This window comes from Microcaecilia unicolor, chromosome 4 (assembly GCF_901765095.1).
Source record: "Microcaecilia unicolor chromosome 4, aMicUni1.1, whole genome shotgun sequence".
Lineage (NCBI taxonomy): Eukaryota > Metazoa > Chordata > Amphibia > Gymnophiona > Siphonopidae > Microcaecilia > Microcaecilia unicolor.
The window spans coordinates 50,245,823-50,269,516 of record NC_044034.1 but is presented as its reverse complement, the minus strand read 5'-3'; the positions used below and the strand labels follow the sequence as shown (position 1 = coordinate 50,269,516).

General features: G+C 41.2%; 1 protein-coding gene across 1 annotated transcript in view; it reads right to left on the bottom strand.

Moving 5' to 3' along the window:
* CNTN5 (contactin 5) overlaps positions 1-23,694 on the bottom strand; it is a 699,531-nt gene that overhangs the window by 185,434 nt on the left and 490,403 nt on the right. The window contains exon 13 of the mRNA XM_030200224.1: positions 1,318-1,493. Coding sequence (XP_030056084.1) covers positions 1,318-1,493 — 176 coding nt within the window. The remainder of the gene's footprint in view (positions 1-1,317; positions 1,494-23,694) is intronic.

Here is a 23,694-nt window from a genome sequence, read left to right as displayed (position 1 = left end):
GTTCACTGTTAGTATAGGCTGGTGTTTTCCAAGTTGATCCTGGAGTACCCCCTTGTCAGTCAGGTTTTCAGGATATCCACAATGAATATGCATGAAAGAGTAACGGAGGCAGTGAATCAGTGTTTCCAACTTAGAAAACATTGGTATAGGCAATATTATCTTATGGATCATTTTACTAAGCTGCTGTAAAAGTGGGCTTAGCACATTCTAACATGGGACTTTCCCATGTTCTAAGCCCATTTTTACAATGGCAGGAAAAGAGTGATTTTTCCATTTTTGTATTTGCAGGTTGCGTGCTAATGTTCTCATTAGTGCGCGGCAACTGTAAAAAATTAACAATGAAACACTTACCTTCTATTTAGGGGTGCTAAGTGTTCTCACGTTAACCCATGTTAAATAGTTATCCCACTTATGTCCACTTCCCTCCCATACCATGTCCCCCTCTCAAAAAATAATTAAAAAATATATACAGCATGTGATTAGAATGCATAAACAGGAATATTGGTGCAGGATGCTTTAGCACATCCTCTGGTAAGCCTATTTTTGCTGCGTTAAGCCTGTGTTAGGGCTTAGCACACCTTAGTAAAAGGGTCCTTTTGTTTGTCTATACTTTATTGCAGTTTTGTCTTCCCCGCAGTTTGATCTGGCATCAGAGCGTAAGCATAATGGGCTAGATTCTATATGTGGCGCCAAAAAAATTGGTGCCGAAAAAGTGCTATTCTATAAGCCAAGCTTAAAGTTAGGCATGGTTTATAGAATAGCTCTTATACCCGGGAATCACGTCTAACATTAGGTGTGGCCATTTACACTACCTGAAATGTGGTGCAAATGTAATTTTTGGTGACTTCTATAGAATTAGGGGAAATCAGTATATTTTCTGTGCCCAATTTCAGACTGTGCTATCAGTAGAGCAACTGTGCTTATTCAGAAAGAGGCAATGTATGATATAGTTAAGAGTGGGGCTCAAACTAAAAATCCATGTAAAGCAAATATATGTAACTTTTATGAAATATGTATACTGTAGCTTCTAAGTTGCATTTTTAAAAATATAGGATGTGATCATTTTTATTTTGAAAAATAATCAAAATGTTTTTTGCCAGAAATTTTACTACATTCTGAATTAAGTGAAACAAGACTGAGGACGATACAAGTCTTCTACTGAAACAAAAAACCAGATCACCTTATACATCATTATCTCTGTACTCAGCTTGCAGAAACCATTTAAATAGACATCAAGTTAGAAACCACACACAATTGCACACATATGTAAGACACACTCACACAGAAACATACATAAAAATAAACTTGTACACTTACTGCCCTGATGCTTTCAAAATGTCCGCCTTCTTTTTCAAAGTCAACTGGCTGTCCATTAAAAGTCCAATAAAAAGTCACATCAAGGATGGTATCATGCATTGCTTTGCAGCTCAGGACAATGCTCTCGCCAACAGTTAACTCTGTCCGCTTTGGAGTGAGTTCTATTCTTGTTGGTTCTTGAAAATAGAGAGACATTATCATTAAAAAAAATACTTGTGGCACTTTAATTTCAACTGAACATTTTCTCATAAATATACATTGCTATTAGTTTAGGGACATTTGTACTTCTGGGAGAAATTTGGTATTGGGTTGCATGTGGAAATGTACAAATGCATCAATAAAAAGTAGATGAATCTCAATTGAGTTAATGTGATCTTTGTCTGCTGTCATCTGACATGTTATAGTAATTATATTTTTCCTTTCATTATCTATTCAGTTAGTCTGGCTTGTTTGGCCTGTATCAGATGGTTCCTTCCTTACGGGCCAATGTAGTAAGCTGTGTTATCATTTAGCAGAGTGGGTGACTCCTAGCTTTCCCTCACTGATGCTACTCCCAATACAGCAAGAGTTTGTAGCATGGGAAAATGAACAGTAAAGCATGTTTGGCATGCAAAACACGTGCAAAAATGCTGATTCTACTTGGTAAAGCTGAATCTTTACTCCAGCTAGAGTAATGATTTGAGCATGGGAGCAAAAGGTTCTTCTCACATGTAGGTCATCTGAGGTGCAATGCAGCACTTCATTTCAGAAGATCCTTTTCAACAGACCTTGCCATAAACATCACCCTGGTAGACTCACGACCCCCACCCTGTAGACCACTCTGATGGCCCAGTGGATCTTAACCCCAACCCCACCCATGCTCTGCAAACATTGCCCTTGGTGGTCCAGTGGGCTTTGGACTCCTTTACTCCCTTCACTTTTGGGCTTGGGAAACAGTAGTGCAGACATACCTAGTGGTGCATCAGGGCACAGTGCTATGGATCAGCCATTGTCATTTTCCAGGATTTGTGGTACCAGAAACAGTAGTGAGTGGGCATTGCTCCTGCCTCCTAACTCCAATGGTGGAGGGGAGGCTTGGTGAAGGGGGTCAAGGGATCTAGGCCCTTTGGGTAATTAACCAAAGTAATGTTTTCAGGGTTGGAGGTCAAATAAAATTGGATCACCAGGGTTTTGTGTTCAGGGCTGGAGGGGTGGTGGGTCAGGAGGTCATAATGTTATGCCCACTGGGCTATTACAGTGATCTATTTGTGGGGTGGGGGTCATGGATCTGGGGCCCACTGGGCCACAAGGGTGGTTTGTAGATTTGGAGATAGGGAGTCCTAGTGTTGGAAAGGGAGACACTATAATGACAATTCTATAACTGGACACCTGCATTTCTGTACCCCTTGCATGCATAAATTTACAAAATACTAGCACTTATGCTCATTAGAGCATGCTTACAAGATGGCACTTTTAATTAGCATAACTCATAAATACAAGGGGGGTATACACATTTGTGGAGCATAGGTGAGTCTTCCACCTACATGGACATCATACAGAATAGTGGACATTACTCATGTTCCTCTGTCACATTTACATTATAGTAGTTACACCAGGGCACTCATTTTCAAAGCAAATAGACTTATAAAGTTATGTGGAGGGGCATTTTTGATATAATGTCTAAATTGGACTTTGGAAGTTTTGAGCTAAACATTCCAAATCCGAATAGCAAATGTAACAATTTTCAAAAAAACAAAACAAAACAGAAAAATGTTTATTTTTTTTCCCTGTTAAAGCAGCCATTCCAATGTGCATGTTTTGGTTGTGTGGAAAAGTTTGCTTATATAATTGAATTTTATTTTTTTTCAGTATATATATATATATATATATATACACACACACACACACACACACACACACACACACAGTGCACTCCATTTAAGTGCACATCGGACTTCGGTCCCATTTTTGGTGCAATCAATTTCTATGGGGACAAACTTTGGTTTAGCGCACCACTGATAAGTGCAAGATTTGCTTATATGCATGGTTTAAGACCGCTCCTCTGCTGGAAAGACACCGCATAAGCGTGTGCATGGAATACGGAAACTGATTGGTGCATGACAACCAACGAGATTTCAAATTTACTGCCCCTTTAACTGCCACAGGTAGAATAAGCGAAAGAATGTTGTTAGAGTGTACACTGGAGTTGTCGTCGTCGCACAACTGTAAGACTTTAACACTGGCTGAACGAATAGAAGTTCTTAAAAAATTAGAAAACAAAGAAAGTCAAGCATCTATCGCTAAAGAATATGGTGTCAATCCCAGTCAAATTTCACGTATCTTGAAGCAGAAAGACCAGCTTCTGGAAGACTGGCAAAACAATACAAATCCACACCGGAAATGAAAACAGGCAGGAAAAGCTGAGGAGGTAGAAGATGCTCTTCTTCGGTGGTTTTCTCAAGTCAGGAGCAGACAGTTTTCTGTCAGTGGTCCACTGCTTATGGAGAAAGCTAATCAGCTAGCTTAAAGTCTTGGACTGGCTGAATTTAAAGCCACTGTTGGATGGTTGGAAAGATGGAAGGAGAGGAACAACATAAAATTCAAGAAACAGCATGGTGAAAAACAAGACGCTGATGACTTTGGTGCTGAAAATTGGGTTGTTTCAGTTCTTTCTACATTCTTGACTTAGTTTGCACCTTGTGACATTTTCAATGCTGATGAAAACGGTCTCTAGTGGTGAGCGATTCCTGATGGAACACTTGCATTCAAACAAGCAGAAACTACAGGAGGTAAAATGTTGAAGGACCGACTGATGATCCTCCTTTGCTGCAATATGGATGGGAGTGAGAAGTTGGAACCACTCGTCATTGGAAAGAGCAAACAGCCCCGTTGTTTCAAGAATGTTAAGCGACTTCCTGTGTCATATGAGGCTAACGCAAATTCATGGATGACTGGGGAAATTTGAAAGCAGTGGCTAAAGAAGTTAGACACTAGAATGCGGGCACAAAAGCCTCAGATTTTGTTGCTTTGAGATAATTGTGCTGCACACAGTGATGATGTCAGGCTGTCTAATGTCAAGGTGGTCTTCCTGCCACCAAACACTACCTCTCTGATCCAACCTATGGATCAGGGTATAATAGCCAATTTCAAACAACATTATCAGGCTCTTGTGCTACGTCGTCTGATGAGCATTATGGATGACCAGACTGGCAAGGATAAATGTGCTGTTGAACTTGCTCGTAATCTATCACTGTTGGATTCCCTACATATGCAGAAAGAAGCCTGGAATCATGTTACACAGGCAACCATTGTGAACTGCTACAAGCGGGCAAACTTTGTTAGGGATGTGGAGAGGGACGAAACAGATGCAGCTGTTGCAAACACGTCATATGAACAGGCTATTGACATCCCAGCCGGTGTTACTGAAGACGAGTTTCACCACTACGTAGCTGTTGATTACGATCTACAAACAGCTGATGACAGCACTGATGTCCAGATATGCACCTACACGCAGGCAACGGCTGATGATGAAATAGATGATGAAATGAGCAGCGAGGCACATGCTGACAAAATTCAACAACAAATAGATATAGGGCAGGAAGTGACCTAGGAGAAAAATAATGAATAGACAGGAAGTCCTAGAAAGAGAGTTCAGAGAACAGAACTGTGCTGGTAGCCACTGAGTGACAGGAATGCCATTGAGTGACAGGACAGATCTCAGGTACACCAGAAAACAGACACATCCAAAACTAACTTTAGAAATCTACAGAATAAAGCAGGGGGCATTAAAACTTAACAATTAAAAACTGTTACTAACTGTTGTTGCTGAAAAGTTCACCAGAACTAACACGTATTAAAAGTCACAGCGAAAAGATAGGTCTTCAGTTTTTTCTTAAAGGATTGATCAGCTCGCAAGTCTAAAGGTAAATTATTCCAGATGCAAGAGGACAGGAAGAAAAAGGCAGAGGATCTTGTAGATTCTCAATAAGCCTGAGATGGAGAAGGAAGAACCAGTCTATGATCATTGAAATATCGCAACAGTCACAGAGGGGAATAAGGAATTGAAAAACAAGATAAGTAATCTGGCATACCATCATGTAAGGCCTTGATCATTAGAGATAAAATCTTGAGCTGAATGTGGGCCCAAACAGGAAGCCAATGCAATTTCAAGAAAAGTGGAGTGACAGAGTCCCAGCGCCTTGTTCTGCACAAAAAGTGAGCACCTGTGTTTTGTAAGGATTGCAACCCTTTTAGACTAGATTGAGATAGCCCTGCATATGATATTACAGTAATTTTATTTTATTTATTTTCAGCACTTGATTTACAGGAAGTGACCCCTGAGGCAACTATGTGGTTTACAATTTCTCTTACAGGTACTTTGCACTGTCCCTAATGGGCTCATAATCTATGTTATTGTACATGGAGCAAAGGAGGGCTAAGTGACTTGCCCAGGGTCACACAGAGCTGCAGAAAGAATTGAACCAGGATCTCAACCCACTTCCAACTGTCAAGCAGCAGTGGGAATTGAATCCACTGCAGCCCATCATACTAACCCTTAGGCCACTCCTCCACTCTAGCTGGGTGTTGAAAAATGCATGGTAAATAGTATATAGAGACTTCACATCCAAATGATGACAAATGGAAGAAAATTGACACAAGCTACAAAATCCTGAATGGAGGACTGATGAGATCTGATAGGCAAATGTTAAGTGAAAGTCTGAAATGACCCCAAGGTATCGCAATGAGTCTACTGGAGTGACTGAAGCACCTGAAAAAATTAGAGAAGTGGAAAATACCGGAGCACGACCGGTAATCCAACAAGATGTGGTCTTGCCTGGGTTCAAAATTAAATGGTTATCCTTCAACCAAGTTGCTATCTCACTGAGACAGATTTGTTGAGGGGAGGACTAGTGTAGAAAACAAGAAGGATATATTGTCTGCATAAAAATATGCAGATATACCCAAAGATTGAACTAACGCTACAAGGGGACTAAGGAAGACATTAAATAAAAGAGGTGACAGGATTGAACCCTGAGGAATGCCACATGATAAAGGAAACTGAGGATAGGAATTACCTGGTATAGACACCGAAAAAAGAATGACCTGAAAGAAACGAGGAGAACCACATATAGACTTGACCCGATATCCCCAAAGCTGATAACCTTTATAGAAGAAGTGAATGATAGACCAAGTCAAAAGCAGCAGATAGATCCAATGAAACCAATAAAGCAATAGAATCCTTATCCCAGTGAGAATGTAGTCCAAATACATTTGGCCCGGCACAACTGTTATTTTTTTTATTATTAGAATATTTTAAGTTATGTGTGTATCTCCCCAGTCATGGCTGGCATTAAGTGCCTACTTTCCCTTATAGAATGCACTTCAAACAGGTGCCTTTTAGATGCCTAAATAAGGGTACCCCTTTAAAGAATTGCTCTCTTCATGTTCTGTTTACAAGATTTTATGGTATGTTTCTTTTGCATTTCCTTCCTCGTTTATCCTGTTATCACTCTCCCTCTGCATTGTGCTTTGCATTTATGTGATCAATTATATTTTACAGCTTCCAGATGGTGTTCTTGGTGTTGAGAAAAATACATCATTGGTATGACTGAACTCATACAATTACAGAACCACCCACAGTGCTAATGGTTAAAAAAAGAATTAAAAATTGTGAAAAAACCTTAAATAAATAACTAAAACTAAATTCCCAAACCCCACAACTAAAGAACAATAATTGAAAATCACAACAAAATGTGGATTCAGCTGTTGATATGGAAATAAGCTTCATGAAATGAAATGGTCAGCTCATCCAGCCTGGTAAAATAAAATATAGTAACAACATGGAATATGAGTTTTAAGCATTGGCTATCAAACATGTTTCTATCAAAATGGTGCAGAATCACTAACGCCAGAGTAAGTTGGGGTTTGTTGGATTTTGAAACTTGTAAGATAAATGCTGGGTGCTGAGCACTGTTCCCTGTAAGCTATGCATGCATGTAGCCATACACATCTTATCCTTTCTCCCTACGTACATATTGCTGCAAACTCCTTGATGTAGGGGATAGCAGCTGTACCAGGTAGGTGGCCAGATCTCCTCATCGAGCATGATCCCAACAACAAAGTCTTCACATAGGCAATCCCTCTTACCCTGCTGGAAGTCTAAAAACCTTAGTTCAAGAGGCAGGTGGACCCCATCCCACCAACCAGCAGCATGAAATGGAGCATGCTAGCATTTCTGCCCGCCATCTTTCAGACAGCTTTAAACCTGGTAAGCTATCACACTGCTAATCTTAGAGGAATCCTGTAGAAGTCTGGTGTGTATTTTTAAATAGGGTAATTTCTCACTTCTTTAGCATTTATGTATGCCCTGCAGTCCAAGGGAAAGAAAGGTGCCCTCTTCCCCTACAGCTCACAGCACTAATGGACACTATCCACCTTATAATCGAAAGAGAAAAACGCCTAGATTTCGACCCAAATCGGGAGATAGACGTTTATCTCACAAAAATGAATAAATCGGTATACTCGAAATCCGATTTTGGACGTTTTCAACTGCACTCCGTCGCGGATGCGGACAAAGTTGATGGGGGCATGTCAGAGGTGTGGCAAAGGTAGAACTGGGGCATGGTTATCGGCCGAGGAGAGATGTACGCATTAGGGTGATAATCGAAAAAAATAAAGGCGTTTTTAGCGAACATTTAGGACACTTTTGTTGGACCCTTTTTTCACACGAACAGGTCCCAAAAAAGTGCTCTAAATGACCAGATGACCATCGGAGGGAATCAGGCATGACCTCCCCTGACTCCCCCAGTGGTCACTAACCCCCTCCCACCACAAAAAAATGATGTTTCACAACTTTTTATTTTCACCCTCAAATGTCATACCCACCTCCCTGGCAGCAGTATGCAGGTCCCTGGAGCAGTTGTTAGGGGGTGCAATGGACTTCAGGCAGGTGGACCCAGGCCCATCCCCCCCTACCTGTTACAATTGTGCTGCTTAATGCTTGTTAGTCGTCCAACCCCCCCCCCAAACCCACTGTACCCATATGTAGGTGCCCCCCTTCACCCCTTAGGGCTATAATAATGGTGCAGACTTGTGGGCAGTGGGTTTTGAGGGGGATTTGGGGGGCTCAACACACAAGGGAAGGGTGCTATGCACCTGGGAGCTCTTTTACCTTTTTTTTTGTTTTTGTAAAAGTGCCCCCTAGGGTGCCCAGTTGATGTCCTGGCATGTGAGGGGGACCAGTGCACTATGAATCCTGGCCCCTCCCACGAACAAATGCCTTGGATTTATTCGTTTTTGAGCTGGGCGCTTTCATTTTCCATTATCGCTGAAAAACAAAAACGCCCAGCTCACAAATTGTCGAATAAAACATGGACGTCTATTTTTTGCGAAAACACGGTTCGGTCCGCCCCTTCACGGACCCATTCTTGGAGATAAACGCCCATGCCGATAGACGTTTTCGTTCGATTATGCCCCTCCACATTTATTTATGTATTAATTAGCTAACACTTATAACCCACTGATCATGGGGGGGAGGGGGGGAATAGAGGATATGTTGGCAATGAGCATGGTGTTGGTATTGGACTTCCAATATGATAATGATTTACTTTTTGGAGAGCTCTGGGGGCTGTCATGCATGCTTTTGAAAAAGTCAGTCAGAGAAGGACTCTGTGGAACTCCCATTATTAATATCTATATAAAAATAACTTATAGCAGTCAAAAAACACCCTACTACTGTCATAACAAGCTGTAGTGCATAATAAACTCAAGGCATGCAAAGTCTACAAGTAGCCAAATGAAACAAAACACTTTTTTCTATTTATACATTCTTTAATCTTCATCCTTACAGTGTCCAATTAATTAACAAATGGCATTCACAGGGCACTGGGCGCATTCCTTTTTTTTCCACACAGCACACATTCTACAACTTCTGCATCACTGTAATGGCCTTGCAACCCCCAATAGCACATCTATATAGGCCAGCCTGTCTTCTGGGAGCAGCAGGAGAAGGAAGAGGAGATGTCTAAAAAGCTAAGACTGCCTCATGGAAGGAGAGCCCCCTCTTCCTGCAGCTGATATGTATGTACTGATCAAGTACAGGATAGAAGTAACCTGTGTTTAAAGTTTGCCCTTTCATTAAGTAGTCTTCCTTTTCTCTTTTCGGGTGTCTCCTGGAAGTAAGAAGGAAGAGCAAGGTAGAAGGTACAGATAAATGCACACTTTAAGGAGAGGTAAAAACACACCCCTGAGAAAGTTACACACATTCTTGTATGTTGGTGACAAGCTGGTGAGGTCCTAGTTGGATATAGGGGCCACAATAAATCTCTTGCCACAAGAGGTGGCCAGAAAAGTTCTCAGATAAGGATATGCTTCTTGGTTTCCTGAAGCTAATATCTACATGTTAAACAACAAACAAGGGGGATGCTTACAACCAATGTGATGAATCACAGTGACAATCAGAGTTACAAAGTAGATTTCTACATCATGAGATGACACATATTGCCAGAAATTGCAGCTTCCATCTCTAAATACCTATCACATGTTTGCCCTTGGCACTGCTGACACAAATGCTAAATGGACAAACATCCAGGTATGTGAACGGTTTCTGGATCTCTTCACTGGGTATGGTTGGTTGCATAGGCAGCTACACTTAGAACTAGACTCCTCTGCCCAACCAGTCTAGGCACATTTGCAATGTCTGCCTGTCACTTTTAAGGGGAATGTTTATGCAGAGTTACAAGAGTTAGAGGATCACAGGATTCTAGTTAAGATGCAGAGGCATCTGAGTGGATATCAGCACTGTTGGTGGTCAGAACACCTAATGGGAAGATCAGAATATGTATAGATCTGAAACCATTCTACCAGCTCTCTGTCAAAATCCCTACATCATGTCAACCCTGAATAATATTCTCCTGCATTTATCCAACACTAAGGTTTTTTTCTGCCTTGACATTAAGAGTGGGTTCTGGCATGTGGTCTTACATGATCTGAGAAGCAAACTGACTACAGTCAAGGCTCCATTTGGGAAATATAGGTGGTGCAGATATCCCTTTGAAATATCTGTGACACCAGGAGAATTTCAGAGGCACTTTCACAATGTACTGACTGGCCTGAGAAGATGGTCTGTACCACAGTTGACCTGCTGGTCTATGGCTGTGGAGATATCATGAAGCAGGCCTAAGCAGACCATGATCATAACCTCAAAGCCATCTTTGTCAGATGTATACAGAATGTATTTGTTTAAACCATATTAAAAGAAGGAAGCCGGCAAAAGAATCGGTTGGGCCGCTGGATGACCGAGAGGTAAAAGGGGCGATCAAGGAAGACAAAGACGTAGCGGAGAGACTGAATTAATTCTTTGCTTCGGTCTTCACCGAGGAAGATTTGGGTGGGATACCGGTGTCGGAAATGGTATTTCAAGCGGACGAGTCGGAGAAACTTACTGACTTCACGGTAAACCTGGAGGACGTAATGGGGCAGTTCGGCAAACTGAAGAGTAGCAAATCTCCTGGACCAGATGGTATTCATCCTAGAGTACTGATAGAACTGAAAAATGAGCTTGCGGAGCTACTGCTAGTGATATGCAACTTATCCTTAAAATCGAGCGCGGTACCGGAAGATTGGAGGGTGGCCAATGTAACGCCCATTTTTAAAAAAGGCTCCAGGGGAGATCCGGGAAATTATAGACCGGTGAGTCTGATGTCGGTGCCGGGGAAAATGGTAGAGGCTATTATTAAAAACAAAATTACAGAGCACATCCGAGTACATGGATTACTGAGACCGAGTCAGCACGGCTTTTGTGTGAGGAAATCTTGCCTGACCAATTTAGTTCAATTCTTTGAAGGAGTAAACAAACATGTGGACAAAGGGGAGCCAGTTGATATTGTGTATCTGGATTTTCAAAAGGCGTTTGACAAGGTACCTCATGAAAGGCTACAGAGGAAATTGGAGAGTCATGGGATAGGAGGAAATGTCCTATTGTGGATTAAAAACTGGTTGAAGGATAGAAAAGAGAGAGTGGGGTTAAATAGGCAGTATTCACAATGGAGAAGGGTCGTTAGTGGGGTTCCTCAGGGGTCTGTGCTAGGACCGCTGCTTCTTAATATATTTATAAATTATTTAGAGATGGGAGTAACTAGCGAGGTAATTAAATTTGCTGATGACACAAAGTTATTCAAAGTCGTTAACTCGCGACAGGATTGTGAAAAATTACAAGAGGACCTTACAAGACTGGGAGACTGGGCAGCTAAATGGCAGATGACGTTTAATGTGAGCAAGTGCAAGGTGATGCATGTGGGAAAAAAGAACCCGAATTATAGGTACGTCATGCAAGGTTCCACGTTAGGAGTTACGGACCAAGAAAGGGATCTGGGTGTCGTCGTCGATAACACACTGAAACCTTCTGCTCAGTGTGCTGCTGCGGCTAGGAAAGCGAATAGAATGTTGGGTATTATTAGGAAAGGTATGGAAAACAGGTGTGAGGATGTTATAATGCCGTTGTATCGCTCCATGGTGCGACTGCACCTTGAGTATTGTGTTCAATTCTGGTCGCCGCATCTCAAGAAAGATATAGTAGAATTGGAAAAGGTGCAGCGAAGGGCGACTAAAATGATAGCGGGGATGGGACGACTTCCCTATGAAGAAAGACTAAGGAGGCTAGGGCTATTCAGCTTGGAGAAGAGACGGCTGAGGGGAGACATGATCGAGGTATATAAAATAATGAGTGGAGTGGAACAGGTGGATGTGAAGCGTCTGTTCACGCTTTCCAAAAATACTAGGACTAGGGGGCATGCGATTAAACTACAGTGTAGTAAATTTAAAACAAATTGGAGAAAATTTTTCTTCACCCAACGTGTAATTAAACTCTGGAATTCATTGCCGGAAAATGTGGTGAAGGCGGTTAGCTTAGCAGAGTTTAAAAAGGGGTTGGACGGTTTCCTAAAGGACAAGTCCATAAACCACTACTAAACGGACTTGGGAAAAATCCAAAATCCCAGGAATAACATGTATAGAATGTTTGTACATTTGGGAAGCTTGCCAGGTGCCCTTGGCCTGGATTAGCCACTGTCATGGACAAGATGCTGGGCTCGATGGACCCTTGGTCTTTTCCCAGTATGGCATTACTTATGTACTTAAACCAAGAGAACTTGCACTTCAACTGTAAGTCTGCAGAATTTATGGGACATGACAGACCCCTTGATGTTGAAAGTGATAGACAATATGCCTGCATCCACAGATAAACATGAGATCTTGAGATTACTTGGGATAGTGATGTTTCTAGCATAGTACGTTCCTGGATGCTCTGAAATATCATCCATTTGAGAACTGGTTGAGCAAGAAAACAAGTTTATTTGGCAATCTGAGAGATATAACAAGAGCTAGATGAGCTGAAGTTCTTATTGTGGGAGGCCCCACTGTTGGGATTCTATGACACCATCACTGATCTTGTAGTGCAGTGTGATGCTAGCCAGCATGGTGTAGGGACCTGCTTTTTGTGAAATGGAATACCTCTTGCATATGCATCCTGAGCATTGACAAAAGTAGAGCAAAACTATGCCCAAAGAGAGAAAGAGCTCCCAGCCATAGTTTATGCACTGGAGAATTTTCATACTTACCTCTACACTAGACAGATGACTGTTCAAAATGATCACAAGTCACTGGTCTCCACATTCAAGAAACCCTGACCACTGTGCCTAAATGACTAGAAAGAATGATACGTCAGACATATGTACTGGGAAATGAAGTGTCATTGCTGACACAGTAAGTTGGGTTTTTCCAATGAAAGCCCAATGCAGATGACAGTCGGAGATTATTTTGGAAGAGTTGGCCTTACTGATTGATGAAGCTTCTCACCCAGCTGGTCTTGGCACCTGAAATAATAGATATTATTTAGCAAACTGGAGAAAGTGATTAGATCTATCTGCTCATGAAACAGCAGATGGCCCACTAATGATGAGATATTCCAAACAGAGCCTATGTATTTTCACAACTTTTGTGATGAATTAACTTTTATTATATTAACTTTTATTAACTCTATTTTGAAAGGACATTGAAGGGAAGTCTCCCCTCTGCTATTCTTTTCTTTCACACATTACAACTTACACTCAGACTAGAGAAGGAAAATGAACCTGTAGCTGCTTAGTATTAATATTATTACTTTTGTTCTCCTTACCGGTTATAAAAGTCAAACAATGTTTTCCCCAGAACTTTTGACATAGTTTGGCATTGGTCAATGAGCTTTAATATTGGCTGCTTCTCAAACTGACCTTAACTCAATTTTTTGTTCAGAATTTTCACTCAAAATACTTAGGAGCCATTTTACTAGGCTGTATTAAGCAGCTAATGTGAGTTCTACCATGATAGGGGTCTGAATGGGACCTGATTTACAAAGCACATTGATTGTACATTCCAGCCGGGGCTAGGCAACAGATGCTTAAAAGGGTTCAGGCAAATCATATTGGTATCAATGGATGTATTAAACATGCTAGAGAGATACTTTTTTTGGCCATCCATGAATCATGAAATTGAGAACTTTGCCACAAAATGCTATATATGTACTAAGATCCAGACAGACACTGCCTGTGGACTTCTATCCCTTTACCAGGCCCTTTATTAGGCCATGGCAAAAGGTGGGAATCCACATGTTTCAATTCAAGGAAGTTGAGCACCTTCTAGTAGTGGAATGCTTGAGCAATTTTGGAATAAAGACGAAAGAGGAGATATGATTGAGGCAAATATCTCCACAGCATAAATGCACAGGAGGCAGGTGTTTTTCAACTGAAAGGAAGCTCTGTAATGAGAGGGCATAAGATGAAGTTGAAGGGGATAGACTTTAAAGTAATCCAAGGAAATACTTCTTTACGGAAAGGGTGGTGGATGCATGGAATGACATCCCAGTGGAGGTGTGGAAATGAGGACTATATCTGAATTCATGAAAGCATGGGGCAGGCATGTAGGATCTGTTAGTGGAATGAAGTTATAGCAGATGATGTGGATGGGCAGACTGGATAGTCCTTTATCTGCCATCATTTTCTATGCTTCTATGTTTACTTTGAAATTGATCTCCTTGTTAGGAAGAAGGGCAAAAGACATATATATTGCTTAAAAAAGCATTTTATGCATTACTAGTAAAAAAGGCCCGTTTCCGAAACCAATGAAACGGGCGCTAGCATGTGGTTTTTTTTGTGTGTGTGTGTATGTGTCACAGAGTTATTTTGTGTGTGTGTGTGTGAGTGTGTGAGGGTGCGGTGTGTGTGCAGGTTGTTGATGTGTGTCTTTTTTTGTTTTGTTTTGTTTTTTGCTTGGGGGGTTGGGGGATGTGCTGTGCTGGCAAAGTGGGTTGGATTGGTGTGTGGCTTTGAGGGTGTGTTTCTGTTGTATTGTGTGTGTGTGGTTTTGTCTGTCAAGGAGGTTTGTGGAGGGGGGTCTTTCTATTGGTGAAATGTAAATGTGGTTGTAGGGGGGTCAGCCTTTGTTGAGTGTTGTTTTTTTTTTGTGTTGTGCTGAGGCAGCAGTGTTGTTTTAGATGGGCGGAAGGTAGAGGAGCACGTTCTTTGTCAGTATTTTTTGGCCATTTCAGGGCTGCTGTAGGGGAATGCTGGAAGAGAAATGTGCTGTTGGAAGCAGCGCCATCTTTTTCCATTGGGCTGGGGTTCTGGGCATCCTGGAGGTGGGTGACGGCTTGCCTGAGGATGGGGATGGTTGTTTTAAGTTGGCGGAAGGGAGAAGAGCACGGTCTCGGGCCGTCGGGGGGTGATCCAGTATGTTTGGTCCATTTCAGGCCAGCTGCAGGGAAATGCTGGAACATTTATGCGCTGCAGGAATCAGCGCCGTCTTTTTCCGGGTGCTCGGGGAATCCCCGAGGTGGGAGACAGCTTGCCTGAGGCTGGGGATGGTTGGGCACGTCCTTGGCCGCTTCGGCAAAAGGGGAAGAGGAAGGGGGTGGGGAGTTACCTGCAGCCGCCTGAGAAACCATGTATTCTTTGTTTGTTTTGTATTATTAGTTTGCATTTCTGTTGAAGAAAGAGTGGATGCCTTTTGAATGATGGAGGTGGTGCGTCGGTGTGCGGTTGTTTCGTTAGTTTGGCAGCCAGTCTCCAGCAATTCCTAGGCAGGGAAGGAGTACTCCTCCCCCTTCCTTGGTCGCTGTTTGCTGCTGGCTGGGTCGCAGGTAATCCTTCCAGCTGGGCCGCAGCTTGTCCTGTTCGCCCACGTCCCAGATGGTGACGGGCACGTTGTCTTCCGGCTCCTCTGATGCCATGTCAAGCGATCCCAAATATAGTCTGTGCTATAGGCCCTCTGGCACTCTTCAGTACTGGCATTAGGCATTTAAAAATTTCTCCCCCTCCTTCCCTGGTCTATTTTTGCACATACCCACAGCAGGAATATTCTTCTCTCGTTCCAGCGGTGGTTCTGTGCTCTCCGTGCTGCACAGATAATGAGCCATTCTGCTGGGGAATGCTCCTCCCTTATTGTCACGTAGTTTCCTCTGATTGGTCCGTCTTACGTTGCCTAGTGTTGCCTGGGAATGGTGTTGTGATGGTCCTTTGTGTTTCAGAATGTTGAGGCTGTTTTTTCTGATTGGTCCGTCATGCGAGGGCGGGGCTGAGAGACATGGTCAGTGTTGTGCCTTCACCACCATGAATCCATGAGTGAGTGACTGAGTGACTTCAGAACGTTGACTTCAGAACGTTGAGGGTGAGTTTTATTATAGTAGATGATATTCTAGAAGAGGTGTTCAGTGACAACTCTGCATTCAACTCCAGAGAGTGTGCAGAATTTGCGAGGTTTTATTAATTTTGACATTCAAAGTCCTCTCCCAGATACCCTCAGTGAAACTGGAAGGCAAAAAACACTGTCCGAATAGCAAAGCAAATATTGCAGAAAGCCTCTGAGGCCTGGTATGATCCATTCCTGTATCTACTGGATTAAAGGAATACCCATCTGAGGCTTTAGGAGAATCTCCAGCTCAAATCATGTTCAGTTGATAGACCCAGACTCTTCTGCCTACTATGAATGCTCTGCTGGAGACTCCATCATCACAGATACTAGAGGCAGCTAAGGAAAAACAAACCTACTATTACAATAGGAGGGCCTAGGAAAGATCAATCCCAAATACTGATGAAACGATGACTGGAGGAAGGCAGAAGTTACCAAACAACTCCCACATGACTCGTTCTTGGTCAGTGGAGAAGAACGTCCATACATATTCAACTTTCATGAGTCCCAAATTGCAGCAAAAGATCTAGATTGTGCTTCCTGGTTAGAGGTACCTTTGATTACCACTGATGAGTACCGCACAACCTAGGCACCCTACAAGAAAATACTCCAACCAGGAACTCAAGACACCCAGAAGCAATTCACCCTCTAATACTTGAGCCACAGTCAGCCATGGAACTGCAACCAGCACACGTGTTGGCCAAGTCAAAAGAAAACCAGCCCAGAATATAGAAAACTGTTAGTGAGGGAGATGTGATTGGTCATACTAGCAGTGGTATAAGTCTCTTTGAACCCTCTATGAAGCGGAGGGTGCACCTGGGTAAAATGTGTTACTTTCTGTTATTGCTATGACTTATAATAAGGCTGAGTATTTAGCTGGCCTGAGAGTGTCTGAATATGTTACAGTGTGTAAATATGGATTAACATAAAGGGGACAATTTTATAAATGGTGCCAAAAGTTAGGTGCCAAGATGCAAAGCAATAAGCACTAATTCTAAAATGGCATCTGGACATGCTCAATATAGAAACAAAGCTCTCTCATGTAGTTCAAATAGGGAGGAAGTGGACCAATAACTCCAGGAAGCTGTGATGTATGATAAATAAGTTTTAATGCAGACTCAACACAGTACTGTGTTTTGGCCACAGGCCTGCCTCAGGAGTCTAAATAACAAAAAAAAATTCATATTACAAAAAATTCAAAATTAGAATAGAAACAAACTGTATCGAGTCTGCATTAAAACTTATTTATCATACATCACAGCTTCCTGGAGTTATTGGTCCACTTCCCACTTCTTCACTTGTATTCTGACATTCGTGGGATTTTGTGTTCATCCACCCTGGTGGGTCACCTATCCGTTCAAATAGGTAGGAAATTTTCCAACATAAAAATCAATTTTAATAAATGGAACCTCACAAGTTCAGGTGACCTACAAAGATAGTCTAACCCTTATTGGACTCCTCATCATAGGTTCCCCTAACAACCTCTGAATCATACTCGGGTGATATAAGAAAACTCCATTTTCCCCTGAAGCAGGATCTAAACAGGGGTCCCCCCTGTCGGGATATTGAAAATGAGTGGCCAGGATCCAGGTTTCAAGCTAAGTACTTTGTTTTTTTCCCTCATTTATGTGGTGCACCAATATTTTTCTAAAAGTTGAGTATTCCCAGGTTAGATTGTAGATTCTTTAGCTAGGAATTTTCCATTATGTAAAAATATCCTCCGTTTTTTGCCACAGTGTTTTTTTCTCCATATAGGAGTTTTTACACTGTGGTTGTTTTCGGAGGCTGGTAGGGGAACCTATGATGAGTCCAATGAGGGTTAGACCACCTTTGTAGGTCACCTGGACTTGTGAGGTTCCATTTATTAAAATTGATTTTGATGTTGGAAAATTTCCTACCTATTTGAACTACATGAGAGAGCTTTGTTTCTATATTGAGTTTCTATTGTAGGGGCTCTCTGACGCTTATTATTTTTATATTTTGAATTATCTGGACATGCTACCATTTCAGCACACCCACTTATGTTAAGTCAATAACAGTTACAAATGTGTGAACCTAAATGTGACACTTTAGTTCATAACGTATAGCATGTAAGTATAGAACTCACCCATGTCCTTCCCAAGCCCGTCCATGTGCATACCCCCTTGCAATTGTACGCTAACTCCGAGATTCTATAAAGGTAGCCCAAATGTGGGTGCGAATCCCAGAATGGTGCCCAAAATATTTACTGAGCTCCTGTGATTTAATTGGCACTATTTATTTATTTATGACATTTATACCCTATATTTTCCCACACAAATTCAAGTTCAATATGGTTATCAAGCTATAAGAAGACAGTACAAAATATGAACTAAGATCAACAAAGGAAAGAATCGTAACACATATCTAATGGGGGAGGGGCACAGATCTGGCTATGCACTATTCTGTAACAATGGGCATCTAAATTGGATAGTGCACAACAATGTGTGCTAATGCCAACATAGCCCTTTGAATGGGCTGTGTCAGCATTGTTACGCAGCAGCCGCTAACTAGCATGGCTTAGTAAATGGGGTTATTGTATTTATGTTTATATTTAGTTATTTTTACTGTTAACAAAATTGTAAGTTTTATGTTAATCTGTTCCAGCTATACACTGCCTTGGGTGAATCTCTTCATAAAGGCGGTTAATAAATCCCAATAGATAAATCACGTGCATAGGTGCTAGTATGCTATAACTTAGGTGCGCGATTGGCATCTAGCTTTAGGTGCTAAGGTAATACAATACAGGGGTAATTCCCCTCCCTTCCCTTTTCCCTCTGCTCCTTCTACCCTCTATACTGTCATTGTAACTGTTCCCTCAGTTCATTGTAAGCCGCTTTGAGGCTGCTTTAAGTGGTATTAAGCGGGGTATAAATGTTCTGAATAAATAAATATATGGTGCTGAAAAAAACATACTTAGTGCTATTCTATAAACCTCACCTAGAATACGGCAAGATTTATAGAATACACATAGGAGTCCTTTCACTAAGATGTGCTGAAAAATGACCTGCGGTAGTCTAGGTGCATGTTTTGGGCACGCGCAGATCCATTTTTTCGCATGCCTGCAAAAAATGTCTTTTTAAAATTTTTGCCGAAAAGGTAGCAAATTCAAAATTGACGCACTTCCATTTTGGGTCTGAGACCTTACTGCCAGCCATTGACCTAGAGGTAAAGTCTCACGTGGTAACCGGGCGGTAATGACCTACATGTGTCAAATGCCACTTGGCATGCATCTAAAACATGCATCTGAAAATAAGGACATGTGCCAAAAATGAAATTACTGCAAGAGCCACGCAGTAGCCGGGCAGTAACTCCATTGGGTGCACGTAGATGCTTACGTGGCTTAGTAAAAGGGCCCCATAGTGCATAGCACTGTCCCCACGACTATAATTTAGGTATGACCATTTATACCAACTAAAATCTGGTGTAAGTGACTACACCTAACTCAGGCGCAGATCGGGCATATTCTACAGCACTGCGTGTAATTTTTAGGACTGCTCATGTCACGTCCATGTCCCTTGCATGGTCACACCTCCTTTTGAGATGCACAGTTTAGAATTTACACGCATGTTACAGAATACGCTTAAAAATTGCATGTGTAAATTTTTATTAGTGCAATATAGTGCTGATAATTGTTGTTAGTGGCCAACTATGGGCGCTGATTGACTTGTTTAACAATTAAGTCGCACACACAATTTGGCTGCACTGCCAAATTTGCATGCGCAACTTTAGTAGCCATATACAGAATTCCCCCTTAAGGGGGTAAGTAATAATGTTAACTTTAATAGCTTTCTTTTTTTTACTGTACTGTATTTTCCTGGTATTGCAGTATATGATATTTAATCATTAAACAATAAAAAAAATTCACATTAACTTCTGTATACAAATTGATGACATTTCTCCAAGGTAACTTCTTTTCTTTCCTTTTCAGGATTCTTCACAACAACTAGAATTTGTCAAGTCTACCTTGTTACAGACATATCAGATAAGCAACCTCTCTATATAGAAAATACATCTCAAACAATACCTTTGGTTGCAGGAGTAGAATCCTTTGTGTCAAAATCTTTCTACCTCACCTCTTTCAGAAATCACTTTGGATAATAATAACCTGCAGGTAAGTGCTTTTTTTTCTTTTATGTATTTGTGAACTAATTAAAAATGTTCTCCAGTGTCTTTGTGTGTCCTTCAAAAAAATTCCCGTTAGAAGTAATGGCTCAGTTTTGTGTGTCCTGCAGTGTTCTTTGATGTGGCTGCTTTCTTACAGTAGCTTACAGCTTTTAGATGATTATATTAGGTGTCTTACTTCTGATGTGTCCAGTCACCTTTTACAGTCTTTTCTTTATGTCCTTGCTTTCTTATACTTACTATCCTAATGAAAGCAAAACTCAGAGACACTAGCTTGCTAGTGTGTCCCTTCTTCAGCAAAACTCTGTATTGGTATGCCTCATTCCTTGGAAGCTTAAAGCGAGACCCAAAGAATATAAAAAAAAATAATATAAAGCATATAAAAACAAAAGCAAGTATAGCTATGACAGATCAAGCTACAGTTGTATCCTGTGTGACTCAACTACTGGTTCTCTTCATCCTTCTCGATTTGCTATTGCCAATGAGAGCACCCCTTCATATTGGCACCCTCTGTGGTCACACTGCTGGCACAGCCTTTGTCTGACGGAGTGCCTGGAATAAGTCCAGGTTTCCTTAATGGAGCAGAGCTAGTTGACATTTAGCCAGGAGGGCGGGGCCCAGTCAGAGAAAGTTAAAACCTTTGAGTGTGAGCAAAACATGGAGACACCAAGGAAGGAATCTTCCAGAATGTCCTAAGGTGATTGCAGTACTGGGAGGGGAGTTCCGGGGAAGAAAGGAACAGCCTTCAGCTTAAGTCTCTACAGTCTATAGGTTTAAGACTGTCACGGTAGGACGTTTGCCTTAATTCTTTTGCGAAGACCCTGCTTCTGGGGGTCCAAGGTAGATCCAAGTCTGGGTTTATCTGTGACTGGTTTGGAACTACTGTACACTGTGTTTGAACCTGGCCAAATGTCAGCCTAGTAAGACTTTTCCTATTGATTTGCAAGAGAGTTCACTGGCATAATAATAAGCCTGTGAAGCAACAGTCTGAATATAGTAATACTTTTATACCATGTCTAGCTGTGTTTGTTGAGGTCTCATGCTGGGCTGCCACCCATGCTACCACACCTTAGATATAGCCCTAACTATCCTTATTCTTTCATTCACTGCCTTCACTTGAGGTTTGTGTGTTAACTGTCTTCTTCCTATTGTTATCATTTAAAAAAAATGATATATTCATTTAATTTTATAGGTGTGGCCTATAATAAATTTCCAATGTGTAAATATGAAATGATTCTTAACCAAAATTTGTTATTCTTAATTTCACAGCAAGTACCAGTTGTAAACTGTTGCACCTGTCAGAAGACAGGGTTTAAATTCTATCAGCTTGCTGCTCAACATTCCCGTTTTCTTCCAAATTGCTCATTAGACTGGCTCAGAATACTGGCAAACTCAATTAACTAGGGATGGTGATTCATTAGTGTGCATTTGGTTCATTTGGGCAGCTTCAACATTTTAGTACATGCAGTTGATTGTACGCATGTACACTTACCAATGAATGCACACATTATTGATCTGAAAGCATTAAAAATTGTAATGCACGTACTATAAAAATTATTAAAGCAAACTGTAAAAACATCCAGAAATCAGGAAAATATTTGAAAAAATCAAACCAAAAATTTGTTGCCCACACACATCCCTACAATTAATCTGTTTTAGAGATCGAAGATACCAAAAATGTCAGATTTATTAGATTTTACAGGCAGTTTTCTCCTTTTTTGATTGGTAGTTACATCAGGCTTCAGAACAGTGGACTGACAAACCACTAGTCATTGCATTTTATCACTGCCTCTCTGTTTTATAATGGTACCATATATTAACTTTTATTAACTCTATTTTGAAAGGCCCTCGAAGGGAAGCTTTCAAAAAGGATGTCTCCCCTCTGCTATTCATTTCTTTCACACATTACAACTTGCACTCAGACTAGAGAAGGAAAATGAACCTGTAGCTGCTTATTTCTGGGATAAGCAGTATAAAATGTTTTGTACATTTTTGGGATCTTCCCAGGTATTTGTGACCTGGATTGGCCACTATTGGAAACAGGATGCTGGGCTCGGTGGACCTTTGGTCTTTCCCAGTATGGCAATACTTATGTACTTATGTAAGTATTAATATTATTACTGTTGTTCTCCTTACCTGTTATAAACTGTCCCTACTTCACAAGTCACACTATTTTATTTTTCCCAGAATTTTTGACATAGTTTGGCATTGGTCAATGAGCTTTAATATTGGCTGCTTCTCAAACTGACCTTAACTCAGTTTTTTGTTCAGAATTTTCACTCAAAATACTTAAGAGCCCTTTTACTAGGCTGTATTAAGCAGCTAATGTGAGTTCTACCATGATAGGAACAACAAAATGATAAACGGAATGACCAAAGAAGTGCCAACCAAATGATATTTATTAAAAATGTCACAAACAAAGATCAACTAAAAAAACATACAGTCCTTAGGGATCTATAAAAATGATATCAAGACTCATATAGGTATTGCGGTCTGTTGGTTTCCTATAGCTAGATGTTTCAAATGAGTTGTCTTGTCTTCTTCACAAGTATATCTAAGAAACTGATTAATTCAGCGTTGTAGGTCATCTTAAAGTGTGGATTGGTATTCCTAGTGTTTAGCCATGAAAAAAATAGTTGGAGCTGATCAATGTTGCCCTGCCACAGAATAAAAATGTAACCAATGTAGCACTAAAATAATATGACCTCATCTTTAATAGATGTCACCACAATACAGCTTGTTATGTCTCTATTATATTCACTCAGCATATTTATGAAATGTGTGGAGTCTCTAACATAAGATTCTATTTTAGGGACATATGGGCACAAGAAGAAGTCTAAAGATTTCAATAAATGTTCAAGGACAGACCCGGTGGTCATCTGGTCAGTTCGGGCACTTTTTTGGGACTTGGACCTGAAAAAAAAGGGACCAAAAAGTGGACCAAATTCTCGTTACGGCCGGCTTTCTTATTTCCATTATCGGGCGAAGCTGGCCATCTCAACGCACATCCCTGTCCCACCTTCGCTACTGTGCCGACATGTCCCCTTGAACTTTCACCGGCCCCACGACGGAAAGCAGTTGGATCCAGCCAAATTCGGCTTTCAATTATACCGATTTGGCCGGATTCAGGAGATCGCCGGCCATGTCCCGATTTGTGTCGGAAGGTGGCCGGCGATCTCCTTCGAAAATAAGCTGGATAGTTACCTGATGCTAGGATCCACCTTAGGAGTCAGCACTCAAGAAAAAGTTCTAGGTTTCATTGTATGCAATACGCTGAAATCTTCTGCCCAGTGTGCATCAGCAGCCAAAAAAGCAAAGAGGATGGTAGGAATTTTTAGGAAAGGGATGCAAAATAAGACCAAGAATATTATAAAGCCTCTGTATTGCTCCATGGTGCAATCTCACCTAGAGTATTGTGTCCAATTCGGGTCATCGTATCTCAAAAAATGCATAGCGTAATTAGAAAAGGTTCAACAAAGCGAGAACAAAATTAAATGCTGCTACGGTAGATTTCCTTTGTGGCTTCATCCCAGATTG